This window comes from Anopheles arabiensis, chromosome 2 (genome assembly GCF_016920715.1).
Source record: "Anopheles arabiensis isolate DONGOLA chromosome 2, AaraD3, whole genome shotgun sequence".
In the NCBI taxonomy this organism is placed as follows: domain Eukaryota; kingdom Metazoa; phylum Arthropoda; class Insecta; order Diptera; family Culicidae; genus Anopheles; species Anopheles arabiensis.
Window position 1 is genome coordinate 105,511,225 of NC_053517.1, and position 14,984 is coordinate 105,526,208.

Below are 14,984 nucleotides of genomic sequence, written 5' to 3' on the forward strand. Positions count from 1 at the left end.
AAGGATACCCCTTGTGTGTGTGTATGTTGCTGTTTCATGTTTTTCACACTCGTTATTATGATTATCATCACCATTCATCATGCGTCACTAGACAGCATGTTTTAAAACCGTACATTGCAGCAGTAGCAGCAGCAGAAGTAGAAAGGGAAGTAGAAAGGATGGAGAGAGCAAAGAAGGAACGTGAAAAAGAATTACGCGCCGGGTTCTATTCGAACGCGCACAGACCGACGGCGATCGTTTCGGTTCGGTTGGGTTTTCGGTTGCGTTGGGCATGGCCGTGCACAAAGGTTGAGGTTGAGGCGTCGCGTCCATGATGATCTGCCATCGCCCCCGCCAAACATTCGGCGCGTCAAAATGTTCTAAATTGAAATTAAGCTGCGCAGACAAGATAAGATACTTCGGACGTGCTTGCAGGGAGCCCACCCACACTGGGGGCCATTTTAATTGCACGACTGCATTGGCCGTTTGCAGAGAAAGCGAATAGATGTCACAATTTTCATTGAAATATTAGGAATGTGTCATTTTTACTCATATTTAAGGCTTCAAGTTGTTGTTTTTTACACTTGGAACATCACTTTCGCATCTAAGACCAGCAATAGCCATCGAGTCATCTTTTGGGTTTCTAAAATTACCGACCCTGAATCGGTTGCATCATACTCTCCCCTCAGTTGATGCGTTTTGGTATTTCAGGACATGACCAAAGCCAAACATTCCAGTTCCGATTCCTGTCCGCTCGTATAACACCTACCACATGTTTCTGCGTCAGTGTTTATCATTAAGCGGTCCGTTTTTCAGCCCACCTTTTGCTACTAACATACACAGCGCACAGAGCGGTGGGTGGGCTAAGAATGCACAAATAAATAGTTAGCCCCAACACTCGCACGCTTTCCACGCCTTCCGAACGAATCGTTCGGTTTGCGGATTCGTCATGACTCAAATTTGACCACTGGTTGCTTCACTGGTGTGTGCGAAAACCGTTCCTGCCCTAAAGTATCGCCTTCAGCCGCCTACATAATGACAATCCATGGCAGGAAGCTACACGGATGACTAAACTGGGCCAAAAATGGAACTGAACTCAGTTGGGCGGAAGAATTTTGGGCCTAGCTAATTACGTGCGGTGATCGTAAAATTTAGGAATTGCCGACGAGCAAAAACCAATTTCACCGGTTCGGGGGAGGAAATGCAATTCCCGGTAATGGTACGAAATAAAGGTCCAAAAATAAATGCGCTATGTTTAGGACACGTGGAGGGGGAGGACCAATATAAACTACCACCACAACCTCTCCGACCAAGCGAGTCATTCTACTGCAAGATGTAGTCGTTAATGCTAAGATCAATCGTTCCATGCCATAAGATAACTTCTCCAATAAATTGTTCAGAATGTTGGAGCATTTCCTTCTTGGCGGGACATTCGGGAAGAACGTCTGCAAACAAAAACTGTCTCCAAGCATCCTAAATCCTGTCTCTCTCTCTTTCTCTGTCTTCTCCATCATCAACATTCGTCAATTGGGCTCTAGGGGAGTGAGTGAGTTGACCTGGTCGGATTGTTTGGCGCTCGTGTAATGCTCCAATAATTTTAATTAAACCTACACCCCTCGGGGGAGACTTGCCGTCGCCAAACAGCACGAGTTGCCACTCGCGACGATGATCCAACACGCTAATTAATAGTGTTAAATTAATTAAAGATTATAAAACCAAGGGCATTCCTTTCTGCCAAACAGTCGGGCAAAAACGCGAGCTACGCAAGCAATCATAGTCCGTTTCGTGGAGTGTGGATTGATTGGATCCCCTCGCTGAGAAGCTTTTAGTCTATGATGGATGCACTCACAGACACACACAGACACTTCTCGTTCGCTCGACCGGTGACGATTGCAATGCAAATGGTGTAACTGGTGCAACAGCTGAGCCGGGAACGAATGGAATGAAAATAAGAACATCGCGAGATCAGAAAGCAACCAACTACAAACAAAAAAAGCTAAAACCCCGCGTGCACTCACACTTGGCGCAGTCGGTACGATCGGAAAGTGAAAGATGTGTCTGTTTTGGGGCGTCCGTTACGAATTAAACCCTTTGGGGAGCCAGCAAAGCGATGGCTCCAAAAAGGCGAACATGTCGTCTTGCACTTGTTTGCTTGCCGCTTAAAGCATACTGTAAGCCGAAGGGTTTCAAGCAGCGCCGAAATAAGCTGGAATGCCACACACATGTCCGTGGAGATGGGTCTGAACGCTCACACAGTGCGAAAGATGAGGGGTGCGAACGACAACAAGTTCGCTCAGAAATGGTAACACATTGAAAGATGAACTGGAATTGATCATACGGGACTTAACAGCAATCATTATGATCTTTTTTGTTTCTTTGCGTAATGTCATGCTTTACTTTATAGGCTTCCTAGACTACGGATAGTCAACTCTTGCTTTAGAGGAACAGTTCAGCTGGGAATTTAAACCGACCAACTTTGACGGAATCGGTACGTCTAACCAATAGACCTTCGAGCTCCAATCACCATGATCTGCTCATCAAGAAGGTCCTCCGTGACTGTTTCGAAGCCTTGTCTTTGTTGGGAAAACGTTCTATTGAACTTAATCTTTATGTTACATGCTATGCATTAAGTTTAGATCAATCGTGGCAAAAGGGCGCAATTTTGAGGCTCTTTTTCTATGAGTCGTATAGATCTCTAATACCAGAGTCCTGTGTACTTCAATTCCTAACCATCTGTTCCGTTAGTTCGCTAGTTTTTGGGAACACAGTTGCCTTGCCGGAGCAACATTGGAGTTGGATGTGTACGAGGATGGACCCAACAGTTTGGAGCGATGAACAGCTGCGCGACACAGACAGCACCAAAGCCTTCGGAGTCAAAATCCCGTGACTCTCGAACCGTTCGCAATTGCAACCACGGCCAAGGCACATGCACACATACACACGCATACAACGACATCGAGAAGGAGGAAAAGGGCAGCAGCACGTTCGTGGAGTGCTGCAAGTTTCCTTTTAAAGATAATCAGTTTAGTGAGTGAAATTGTGCCTATAAAAACGCATACACACGGAGCCACACACGGACACATTCGAAGGTACACGCACACACATCGACCACGGTGTGTGTGTGTGTGTCGCACAGGGTGAGGGGGGGGGGAGACCCATCGGGAATGGTCGGCAAATGGCCTGGCAAAAATGATGATGTGTGTCTTCTGTCTTAATTGTTTATGCAACTTGCGAAACTTGCGGCTGCGAAACGGCTGCGGCAGAAGTTGTGACTGCTGGGCGCGCTGGGATCCCACGATCACGCCAAGCTGATTGTGAGCCCTTCCCTCCCCCGGCTTCCTTCTGCGCAGTTTGCCTGATGCAGTAGTGGTGCCTGAGGGCAGTGTGCGGAAAGCGAGGGATACCGCTTTACGCGAGCATTTATGAGAAGCCGAGAGCAGCGGCGCAAAGGGTTAGACGAAAAGTGTTGGGCGCGCATACATGTGACCCACAACATGACGCGGGGCCCGTGGGTTCCATCACAACCCGAAGGGCCAACGGAACAAGTGCGAGTCGCTCTCCTGCTCTCCTGCTCACCTGCTCTCTCTCTCTCTCTTGCACGCTTCTGTCGCATCAAGTACGTAGAGGTAGCACTTAAGATGTCGAAGACAATTTCGTCGCCCAATGTGGTGCGCGGCAGACAACCTGCTCCCTCTCCCCTCCAGTTAAAGGGAGCGCGGCAAAGAAAGGGAGAGCATTGGGATCGACGAATGAGAAAGAGAGAGAGATAGAGGGTGCAATGAGGCTGACCAGGAACGAGGGTGCGATTTGATACGATCCAGCTGGGATCCGGTAGCCGGAATCGACCGAAAAGGAAATTGCAGATCGTTGATGTGGGGAGATTCCCTTTTCGACCCGCTTCGAACCTTCTATATCTATTTTGCTTGTTGTTGTTGTTGTTTTTTTTTTCATTTCGTTGTTGTGTGTTCATGTTCGTTGTTTTTGTTTTGTATCTCCCCTTTCGTTTCTCTTTCTCTTTATTCGCTGCCGCTTTTTTCTCTCTCCCTTATTTACTTTGCCTTAGCTTTGACTGCCCCACAAATTTAGCGATTTACAAGTTTCTCTATTACTTTTACCATTTTGCCGTTAGTTGATAGGCTTTTAGGCATCGTCTTTTGCTAAATCATTTTTCTATGATTTTTATGTAATTTTATTTCTTCTAACCTGCTCATTACTCATACTAATTTATGGGAAAACACGCTTCTTTAAATTGTAGAAAAATCGAGAAGCAATGAAATCATTTCGCTTCCAAGCCAACGAACACAAAAATGAAAAAAATAATGCCTCTCAAGCCATAATAAAAAGATGAGTCAATTGCGATCAATAGCTTACGGACGCGTCTAATTGGCCAATCTACATTGGTGCCGGTGCTGGCCGGCCCTGCCATATGGACGGGGGTTCCTTTTACAGTGTGACAAAACAATGCGCATTCACTAGTCAAATAGGCATGCCGTAGCCCTTTCGGCGGGAAAATCCTCCGGTGTGGTTCGGCGGCCCCGGTCTTAGATGCTGCGAGAGTTCAAACCGTTTAAAAATAGATCGATCGCGGTGGCAGGGCTGCATTAATATACCATCTTTTTTGCTGCTGCTGTTGCTGCTGCTGCTGCCGTTGTTTGTGTTGCGCTTTGTCTTTGCCAGGTGGCTGCACCGCGTTGGCGTAAGTTTTCCCACGTTCAGTCGCTGCATTGCGGGCGGGCGACCGTACTACGGCAACAACTTTTCACGTCGTAATTTAAAATTTACTCGTCCAAAATGGAACTCATTAGGGTAGGAGCGCGGGGAAAGGTACACCACCGGCTGTGAAAACTGCGTCGGAGTGGAAGCGGAACGATGGCAGCAATTGTGCGACGATGGGAACTGCGCTTGGCCATTACCATTTTGTGCAGTCCATAATCGTCAAGCCGCATGTAATACGTGACCCGTTACGCACGTTTTCGCAGTGTGCAGGCATGCTTTGTGGTGCCAAATTTAGAGATCATAGGGAAGATTATTATATTCTAGCAGCACATGAAAGAGAGGATCGCTGTTGGGCAAAGGAGTCCTTTTCTGGGACTCGGACGTCAGAAGATATATTTCTTCATGAATTCAAATGTTATAAATTTCTGCTAGGAATCACATTGCACCCAAAAATTACACAATTCTCTGGAATATTGCAAAGAAACGTGGTTCCCTCACGCTCACCACGATCATCATGTACAATTCTAATTCCCTGTCCTGAACAAATGTGCAGCTAATGTGCCCTAAAACATCTTGTACCGAACCGCCGAGACATTAAAAGATTAAGTAAAAAGAAAACAAAAAAACAAACTGTTTCATGCCCTATTAGCAACCCAAAATGATGGCCCCCGGGGTTTACTCCGGGCGCTTGTAACCGTTCACACAAACCGCACGCATAAGGGAACCCGTCGTCGATCGTCTCCGTCCTCTTGTTGCGCGTCCTTTTTCCCTGCACCTTCTGCCGGATGCCGGATTCCCTCGGTGGCATCGGCAACAGGAAGCAAATGAAAGTAACAACATTAACACGCATCGGAAAGAAGGGCAAACAAAACGTGCAAAGGAAATTCAAGTGATGAAATGTGAGTGGTGGGGAAGGGGGGGGTTGGGGTGTCTTAAAACGAACGAAAAGGACGTGCAGCAGTGCGGCGGCAGGTGACCTTTTTGGGCTGGGTTAAGGTCAAAGGCAAATGGCTCGCTTCACACCGCCACTCCCGCACGCGGAGGCGCATCCTCCTCTAATGCACATTTACATTACGCGTCGCGCGATCATGATGAAAGATAAAAACCATCGCGATGTTGGTTGCAGTCGTTTCCCTGTTTCCCGCAAGGGGCAACGAATGGAACACACACACACACACGTACGTCGTCTCATGGTTCACTGGATTTTGAAGTTAGCTGCTTTTCTGGATAGGAGTTTTTGTTGTTTTTGTGTTCCTCAAGAACCAGGACCGTTTTCTGGACCGTTGCGAGAACGGACTGGGGTTCGCTACATTGTTGCGCTTTACTTCAGCTTCTCCCAAATGGATACACGCTAGAGTGTCACGGTTCATGACGGTTAGATCGCAAGGGGATGAGCGTACCGATGAGTTACGAGGATTGAGTAGTTGTTTAAAAATGTCAAAAACATTGATGTATGTATATACACCATTCTTGAAAGGAAGACAGTCTCGGGAGAAAACGCTAGAGCTATAGACATCACATATGTGTGAAAATGTCGTTTAGGATTATAAGTTTAAGCTTATTCAATTTTTTTTGGTAATATTACTTTAAGTACTGTTATATTGGCAGTCAGATTCAACTTTGTGACGAAACTTTGTAACGTCGTTTTTCATAAAGTCGTCAAATATTCCCCTCTAATTAGCCTAACTAGTGGCAATTCCAATTTGATTCAAATTAGATCCGAACACAAGACCTGTACTGTGTAGATCCGATTGCTTGCCGTACCACTATGAACCACGCTTCGAAACCGCCACGCAAAAAGTCCAATAAACGCTGTGCCATATCTACCAATTATGTCTTAATTGTTGATTTCCTTTAAGTAACAACGTGATAATTTGCAGCATTTTTATGTGCCTCGCGTGTCACTTCTACAGATATGGGCTAAAATACACAGCTTGTATGAAAATTGTAAGGTGTAAACAAGCGTTTTTAAATAAAACGTTTAAAACGTGGCCCATTAAAAATAGCTGGATGACACTGTAACTTAATCCACATCTTGTCAGCTAATAAAAATTGCCTCTGCTTAAAACCCCCGAGATTCACCCTCCCAAGCAGCTGATCCCAGTGATGATGATCTCATCCTACCACCGTCGGCAAGTCGAGGCTCAACTTCAAGCGGACAAAATGTTCTAACACACACACACGCGCACGGTGTGGCGCTGCACATCACTCAGCGCGTCGGATGCATTGCCATTTTGCCCACCGTCGGGTTGCGTAACGCGAAATTGCAACCGACGACAACTCACGATTGTCATCACGCGTCTACCGCGATTCGACTACCGCCCATCTCTCCTTGCGCTTACCAGACCCGCTCGCTAGACTGGTCGAACGGGCATGGGCATGTCACGCGTCGCCAAATTTCGGTGCGTGATATAATTTTGCACAAAAAAAAACCTCAATGTGGGCGTGCGAGAGAGGCAGGTTTGACCTTTGGAGGAGTTAATTTTAGAGGGCAAACACCTCGGCGTCTACACCGCGTCGTTGTCTGCGGTACGGGACGACCGGCGCAGGCTGTTGCGTGCGGGCTGGGCGAGTCCTCCACGGACAACCGACGGCCATCCTTCCTTTCGTGCACGTGTGGCAACGGAGCAGCAAGAGTGACTGTGTGTATTTTATTTGGGTGCGTTCCGACCCCCACTGGGGATTTGCGGACAGTCCGTGTTTGTGTGCCTGCAGACAGTTTTTGCATTTTTTTACACAATTTCCACGAAGCGCCCCGCAATCGGAGGACACCTTACAGCAGCTCATAAATAAAAAAGGTTGGCTGGTTTTTATTTCTGTTGGACGTTTTGCTGCCACCAGGTAGGGGTTTTGATGATGATGTCCTGTCGTAGAGGGTGTGCCGGCGTGGTCATTGGCTTAAGGTGCGCTTCTTAATGGTGTTAGCTCTTAATTAACTTTGTCTACTGCCCGTCAGTCAATCGAGGGAGCAGTGTGTGGAGTCTATGTTTTATTGAGGCTGACTTATTGTGTACATGGAGAATGAAAAATGAACATCAGTTAATATCTTTCAAAAAAAATCCATACAATTAATTCGGCAAGAGTTTGTTCTATGATGTTATTTTGCGTCAACGAAAGCCACTCGCTGAGCTCTGAGAAAATGAAAATGAGAAAATGTGTTTACATTATCGTTTAAAAATTGGGTCAAACGCAAATTAAGTGCATCATCATTAAAATGAGATGGTAATTTTAAATAAACCAAAAAAAAAACACACACACATACACTTTTATTGACACTATTAACGGTTGCACTCGGCAGCGTACTGAGCCAAAACACACATACAAATTAGGCCAAACCACTCTGTGACGGCAATGAAGGGGAGGTCACACTTACAAAAAGCAAAAAAAGCAATGTTTATCTTTGCGTAAAATCGGAAAGTTTCCTATTTTCCTACCCATTTCCGATACGGGATACACAGGGGGCAAGGCGAGGCGAGGATGAGGCTTTTCTGTCACCGTGTGTGTGTGTGTGTGTGTCTCGCGGCAGGCGGATAACTAGGCCGAGCAATATTTTTCTCTCTTTTTAATATCTCCCCAAGGAGTACGTCAGTGTCAGTTCCGTTTTGAAAGCAAAAATTAAAATAAAAAACAAACCGAAAATCACGCGTCTCTGCGAGTGAGCGCCGCCACGGGGTGAAAAACAATATTTGGCAACGATAAATGCCGCGTCAAGGTACATCCCGATCTACACAAACATACAGATACACACCACACACACACACATTAAGTGTGTAATCATCTTGACTGCTGCCGCTTTTCCACCCAAACGCAAGGACCGGAGGTCTGTTCGGCGACAATACGCTCGCAGGGAGAGCCTTGGCAAGCCGAAGCGACCCTCGCGATCATCATGAAAACCGTGAAAAACACAGCAACACAGATCGCAAGGAAAGTGAAGCAAAACAGGCAACAAAAAAGTGTCCGTGTACGACTGTCACACACATACAACCCCCTCGGACACCCCCCTTGGCAACCACCCGGGTGAGGTGTGTGACTGAATGTCTGCACCCGCCTGCGATTGCGGTTCTGCTTCTTGTCTGTTGTTTTTCGATGTCTCGTGGGGTGTCGTGTTGCCTATTTTCAAATCGTTCCCTTTCGAATGATTGTCGACGTGCGTGCGTGCGTATGTGTGTATGTATTCCCTCTTCTACTGTCGGAGCGCGTTTGTGTTGTCTTTTTTGGGGCGACTTTCGACGGTTGAGTCAAAAATTGGGGCCCACCCAACAGTCTTGCGCCACACTTGCCACGGTGTCTCGAGCGCGCGCGCGCACACACATACACCCCGCGCAAAGGGACGAGTGGCAGGGACGGTGGCAGTGATTTTTCACCGGCGACACCTATGACGGTGCCACTGCACGGGAAAGAAAAGCGCACGGTGGAAATACGCGCTGCGCGAAGATGAAAAAGAAAAGATAAAAACTCACCGCGTCGGGCTCATCGGTAAGCCGGCGTGTCTCGTGTCTTGATCGCGATGGTTCAAGCCAACTGCTCATCAATTACAGTCAGATCTGAGCCAGCCAAGAGTGGGTAGGGGACGAATGGCGACCGTTTAGAGCTCGACTCGGGCGAAAGGTTCTATGGCCTCGTTCGAGCGTACGAGCGGAAAAGGAAAAGCGTCACGGTACGGGTGTGAGGCAAGCGGTCGATTGCGACTGACTGCGCTTCCCCAGAAAGCCATTTCTGGCGATGGCGGATGAGGATGAGAATAGCAGTTTTCCCCCCGCACGCCCAGCAGGCAATCCCAGACACACTCGATGCCGATGACTCACGGTGGCACATCCTTGCGCGAGGCGTGAAAACGCTGAAGGTGAATAATCCGAGCGCCGTCAGCTGGTGCGCGAAATTCGTAGCGGATCGGATCTGCGGATCATCGCCCGACGTGCTCGGTGGAATAGTTGGAGGTGGTTGGACAGGAGAGGAAGGAAGAGAGTTGCCAAAAGATGTAACTCAAGCCAGATTGAAGCAGGATGTTAACCCTGTAAGCGATCAAAGAGCTTCAGGACGTGATAGCAGTACGAATTGAACGAATGATGTTGATGCATAATCATCTTGGAGAAACCTGTTGCAAAAAAAATTAGATTGCAATTTGCTAACATTAACATTTATTTGTATAAACATTTTAACAATTTAAGTTAATCTTAAAGTTTCATAAAGCCTTCTAAGAGGAACTGCAGTTGATCCATAGAAGACGGATGAAACTAACAGGCTACTAAGAGCAGAATTGGGAAGTCATCACACAGGGATACGAGTGCATACCGAATGTCTCGAAAATACTTCAGACATACAGAGCCTAAAATATTTCGAATTATCTTCGTCTCCAAGATGTCTATTACGATCTTCTCGACCATGGCTAAGCCTCAGAGATGTTTGTGAACACTACAACAAAGGTTTTCAATCACAGTCTAAGATCTTGGACATAAAATGTCTTGGAGGACTTAATTCTTAACATGTTTTATCATCTTTTATAGTTAAACAACTAATTCCGATATCTGATTAATCTGATCAGATAACTAAAGGCCGCAGCTTTTTAGTAATTTGAAGCACTCAAGGGTTTATTTAAAAACTAGCGCCATCAGAACGTTGCCTACGGAAATGCAATGCTGAGAATCCAAAGCGTTCCCAAAATAAAGCAAAACAAAAAAATAAACGCCACTCTCCTATAGAGACAGATAATACAATTAAAACAAATCGTAAGCACACGTCAATGCACCCGAACCCTGTGATTACATCGCCGTGAAGTACATCTGCCCCCACACGGAGGGGCGGGAAATCCCTGTCTCAACCCGTCTATTAGGCGGTAATTTTTCCTCATTTATTAACAGCGACCAATTAGACGACGGTGTACGGGGGTGCGATAACAGCGCCGGGTTGCCGAGGGGAGCATCGTGTAAGATGTGTGTGTGTGTGTGTGTGTTTTACGTGTTGTATACCTTGTAACGCACGCACTCGCCGCTAAGTGCAGCATTTGCGTATGCACTTGTGATGCACGCCCCGACGGGGAAATCCGGCTAGCACTTCGATTGGAAGTTCTCGTGGGAACGAAGAACGCAGTTCGTAGGCGCCGAGGGCTAGTGGTGCGGTTAGTTATCGTATTTTTTATCGCTGTCTACCTATGGGACATCCGTGTGTGCGGGACCGGGGGAGGCATTTTCCGGCCATCAATATTGTCGAAAAAAACCGGGAAAAGCCTAACAACCGCGGACTTTCCCGTTGCTATTTCTTTGTTGCCGCGTGCCACCGGTGCAGGGATTGCAGGGGAGCTAACCCACACATGAACTGTATCAATATACATCGAAATTGATGCACATGTACTACACGTTTGCCGCTAGTTGTTGTTTACTATTATCAAGTGAAATGGTCGTAGGTAGGCGTTAACATAGCTTAGATCGTGTTTGCGGATAAGATGCACGCCCGGATTGTGATCGTGTAATCTTGGAGCAGGAGAGATTAGACGGGGACGGGAGCATCTTGGAGCATCTTGGAGCATATTGGAGCAGCTCGATGCGTACGCACTATGAGCGGAGTATAAAGTGGCAGGGCTAAAAGCGAAGCAGCCCTTTACAAATCGACTGTTCGACGATCACGATCGTTTGGTGGGGCGTGCTAGATCGTTCGCTTTGCGTGTAGACAAAACGTTTCAGTGAATTGGTTAGTTTGTGCATTCTGATTCAGTAAGTGTGCATTAAGTGACTTGTTATGGGTTCTAGAAAGTGATAGTGGAACATTTGTATTAAAGAAAATGACAGACATATTCCATGGTGGAGTCCATGGCTCTTGTTATAGCAATGTAAAAGTTCTTAACGGAGTGAATCAAAGGAAGTGGGAAGAATCTATTGGCTATTAAAAGCAGAGAGGAGGAGTCATCGCTTGAGTAACCACGGATGAATATTGAATATCTCTCGAGAATACTTCACGCATAAAGTGCTTGAAATCCATTTCGATATCTACGTCTCCAAGTTGTCGAAGAGACGTTAATGTCAATCTACAAGGTCTAAGTTAGTCACGTTTGTGAAATATAGAACTATGAACATCACTCACAGTCCAGGATCTTAGGTACATAAATGATTGTAGAGATCCTTTTTTTTTCTTCATTTTGATGATCATTGATATAATCATCTTCGTAAGTTAGACTAATAATTTCGTGTTCTATGTGATCAGGTCGGATCCGCTGCGAAAAAATAGACCCTGTAAGAAATTTATCTGAACAATGTTCATTCTGACTAATGAATTCTTCTCATTTCTTTGCAGGCTTTCACGATAATTGTGTATCCTCGATCGAGCTTAGTACCCGAGCATCCAATCCGAGTATCGAATTGTTGCCGCACCCATAGCCTTGTTCCTGACCCGTGAAGGTGGTGTTTATTGTGGTGCAACGAAAGCGAAAGTTTACCGTTTAAAGCGAAAAGTTGGTGCGCTATAGAATTTTAGTGAGATATTTCATCGTGAAAGTGTGAAATAGCCGCCAATTTCAATCGAAACCCAACAAAAAATCGTGTGTGCTTGTGGTGTTTAGTGTGTGTGCTGTTAACAGTGAAAAGGGCGTAAAGTTGCGGGTGAAGCTCCCTTTGCACGCGTAACAATGCCTATCCATAGCAGGATGAAAGCTCGTGCAATAGTGCCAATGTCCCATCGATCAGCCATACCGAGTGTGTCGGTCGAGCAGCGGTGTGTCTGCTGAAAACGAAGTGTTGTACAACGCATTGCTTTTTTTTGGTGTGTTATCGCTTTTCGGCGATTCACTTTTTCGCCAATCCGTGGAACGTATCGCGAGATTTGTGGTGCATATGTGTATGTGTGTGCGTCCTGTGTGAGCGCATGTGTGTGTATGTGTGCGTTTCGATATACAAGTGCGACTTGTCGCCGTGACCCAGCAGTGTGCAGTGTGCTGTGAGAGCAAGAAAAACCATGAAGAAATCAACTGACATGTGTCATTACCGATCAGCGAAGAAGTTTAAATTATTGCCCAAAATCCGAGCCAGTCCAAGATATCGGGAGGCACCCTAGAAACGAAGAAATTTGCAGGGAAGCGTGTGCAGTTTTTCGTTGTGCGAGTGTGAAACCGCGCACAGTTAATGTTGCGTCTCCTTCCCAAACTCGTCCGTGTGCAATCCGTGGGTCGACAGCTGTCCGGGCAGCTGACACTGTACGCAAGGTCGTACCAAACTCAAATTTGCCACACCGAAGAGACGAGATACCGAAGTTTTTTTTTTTTTGTGGGAACCGATTGAGTTTCCACCAGCCAACAGTATTCGTGACGCGAAGTGTTCTGTTCGGGACACTAGAAGCAGATTCCAAGGGTAAATAGGCAAGAAGAGATCTTGCATCTGCAACATTCATTGCGAAGATCCTAAGCGGAAACTAAAGCAACTAGCCTAGATCCTAGTATCTCCAAGAGTCATCCGCTCTCCGACAATACTGTCGTGGATCCACAGGGATCTTCAGAGCAAAGCAAAATAACGCGGATCCGATTAGGGCCAAAGATATTGCCGTACCATACCCCACAAAACAAACATACATACCAGTCAAACTGACGAGACGCCATGTACTTACGCAAATGGAGTCCAGTAAAATATTTGATGTACCTATGGCTTGCAATTCTGGTTTGGATGTTCTCTCGGTGTGATAGTGCCGCCACGATGCACCTGGCACCGCCACCGTATCACAGCAGCGGCTTCCAGGGCACACCCGGTGGCCACTCCAGTAGCATTAGCAGCAGCAGCAGCATTAGCAGTAGTGGTAGATATGTTAGTGATAGCCGTAGCACAACAACTAGCGTTAGTAGTCACACCTCGGCGCCGGCGCACCGTGTGGAGGAGGGTCTGTCCGGCGGTGCGATCCCGCCCCGGTTATACACTAGCTCCGGTGCGCCATCCACCGCATCATCACCACCACCACCACTGCCGCTGCTGGTCCTGCCCAGGAGTGCGCCCTGGCCCTGGCAGCAACCGGCGGCCAGCCGTGGCTATGAAGCCGCTGCTATGCAGCTGCTTCGGCGCACCAGTGCCAACACCAAAGCCGAGCAGCCGGGCCGGACATTACCAGCAAACCAGCTGAGCGAGCTCGATCCGCAACCGATCGCGCTGCCAGCGTCCGCCGGGGAGGAGTCATCCACTGGCAACAGTAGTATTATCAATGCGGAACGCTCGCTGCAGCAGCGTTGGGCGTCCCAGATGCGGCTGAAAGGCGAGCGTCGCCGACTGCACAGGAGACGTTGGCGAACGGCAAACAACAGCAGCAGTCGGTCCAGCAGCCTGCTCGCCAGCCGCAATCGTCGTGATTCGGCCCTGCTGCCGACCGGGTACGGCGGTAGCGTCCGGCCAGCGTCTACCGGCAGCGGACAACAGCACCCGGTGCGACCGCAGCGACGGAACGGTACCGGTGGCGGCCCTGGCCAGCGTCGCTACTGTTCCGCCCGCGATCCAGCGACGCTCGCGTTCGAGGCACCGATCGTGTGCGAAGCGAAGGTAAAGTCAATGAGCGACCGGCGACCCATCTTTGCGGCCACGTTCGAGATACTGGCACTGCACAAGCTGCCACCGAAGGGGCGGCCGCTGCGAGGCCTCACCGTGCGGCTGCAGTTCAACCTGACCACCGCGAACGAGTGCGACATCTTTCGGGGGAAGTTCCGCGAGCGGGGCTTCGTGCGCGAGGAGCTCGAGCTGGGCAAGGTGTACTTCCTGTTTCTGAAGCCGAACATGCGCTACACCAACTTCACCATTCTCGGCCAGCCGATCCGCAAGACCAAGCGGTCGGAGGGTGGTGTGCTGCAGGGCGTCAATCCTAACTACGGTGAGTAGCTGCTGGTAGTGTTTACGCATTTTTGGGTGATTTGACTGTGAACGGGCGGTGTAGGCAACGAACCCTACAGGAAGATATTTCAGAAGATTTGCTGGAACTTTGCTGTAAAACAGCAGATCCCCGCTACGCAAAGTCCTCCTTCACAAGCACATTTTCACATGACATTTTGTCTGTCTCGTAAGTCTATTTTGGTCGGCAATCATTCCACCCTTTGCCCTCGGCTTCTGCAGTTTGGCGCCAAGCTGTCGCGGCAAGGGCGTGTTTCATGGGACGCTCCTCAAAGATAATCGATTTGTGCGTGACAAATTTTCCGGTCTGGTAACCGCGACCGCTCGGTACCCCACGTACATGCATTGTCAAGCTGCAGTTTATGCAACGGATCGGGTTCTCCTCGGGCAAACCAAATCGTCGAGCAGCGAACGATCTGCTGCTCTTTTGGCAAACAGTTCGTGCAA

At 47.9% G+C, this 14,984-nt stretch overlaps 1 protein-coding gene across 11 annotated transcripts in view; it reads left to right on the plus strand.

Annotated features, from left to right (window-relative positions):
* Nucleotides 1-14,984, plus strand: part of LOC120896827 (protein vein-like) — a 108,723-nt gene that overhangs the window by 65,786 nt on the left and 27,953 nt on the right. For 10 of the 11 annotated variants that reach the window (XR_005738466.1, XM_040301282.1, XM_040301291.1 and 7 more), the window contains one exon: nucleotides 11,980-14,520. Coding sequence is in view for 10 of the 11 variants with exons in the window: in XM_040301282.1 (XP_040157216.1) it covers nucleotides 13,272-14,520 (1,249 nt within the window). In the remaining variant the exon portion in view is untranslated. Of the gene's footprint in view, nucleotides 1-11,295; nucleotides 11,403-11,979; nucleotides 14,521-14,984 lie in introns of those variants that run through there. The other variant, XM_040301292.1, reaches the window with a different exon arrangement.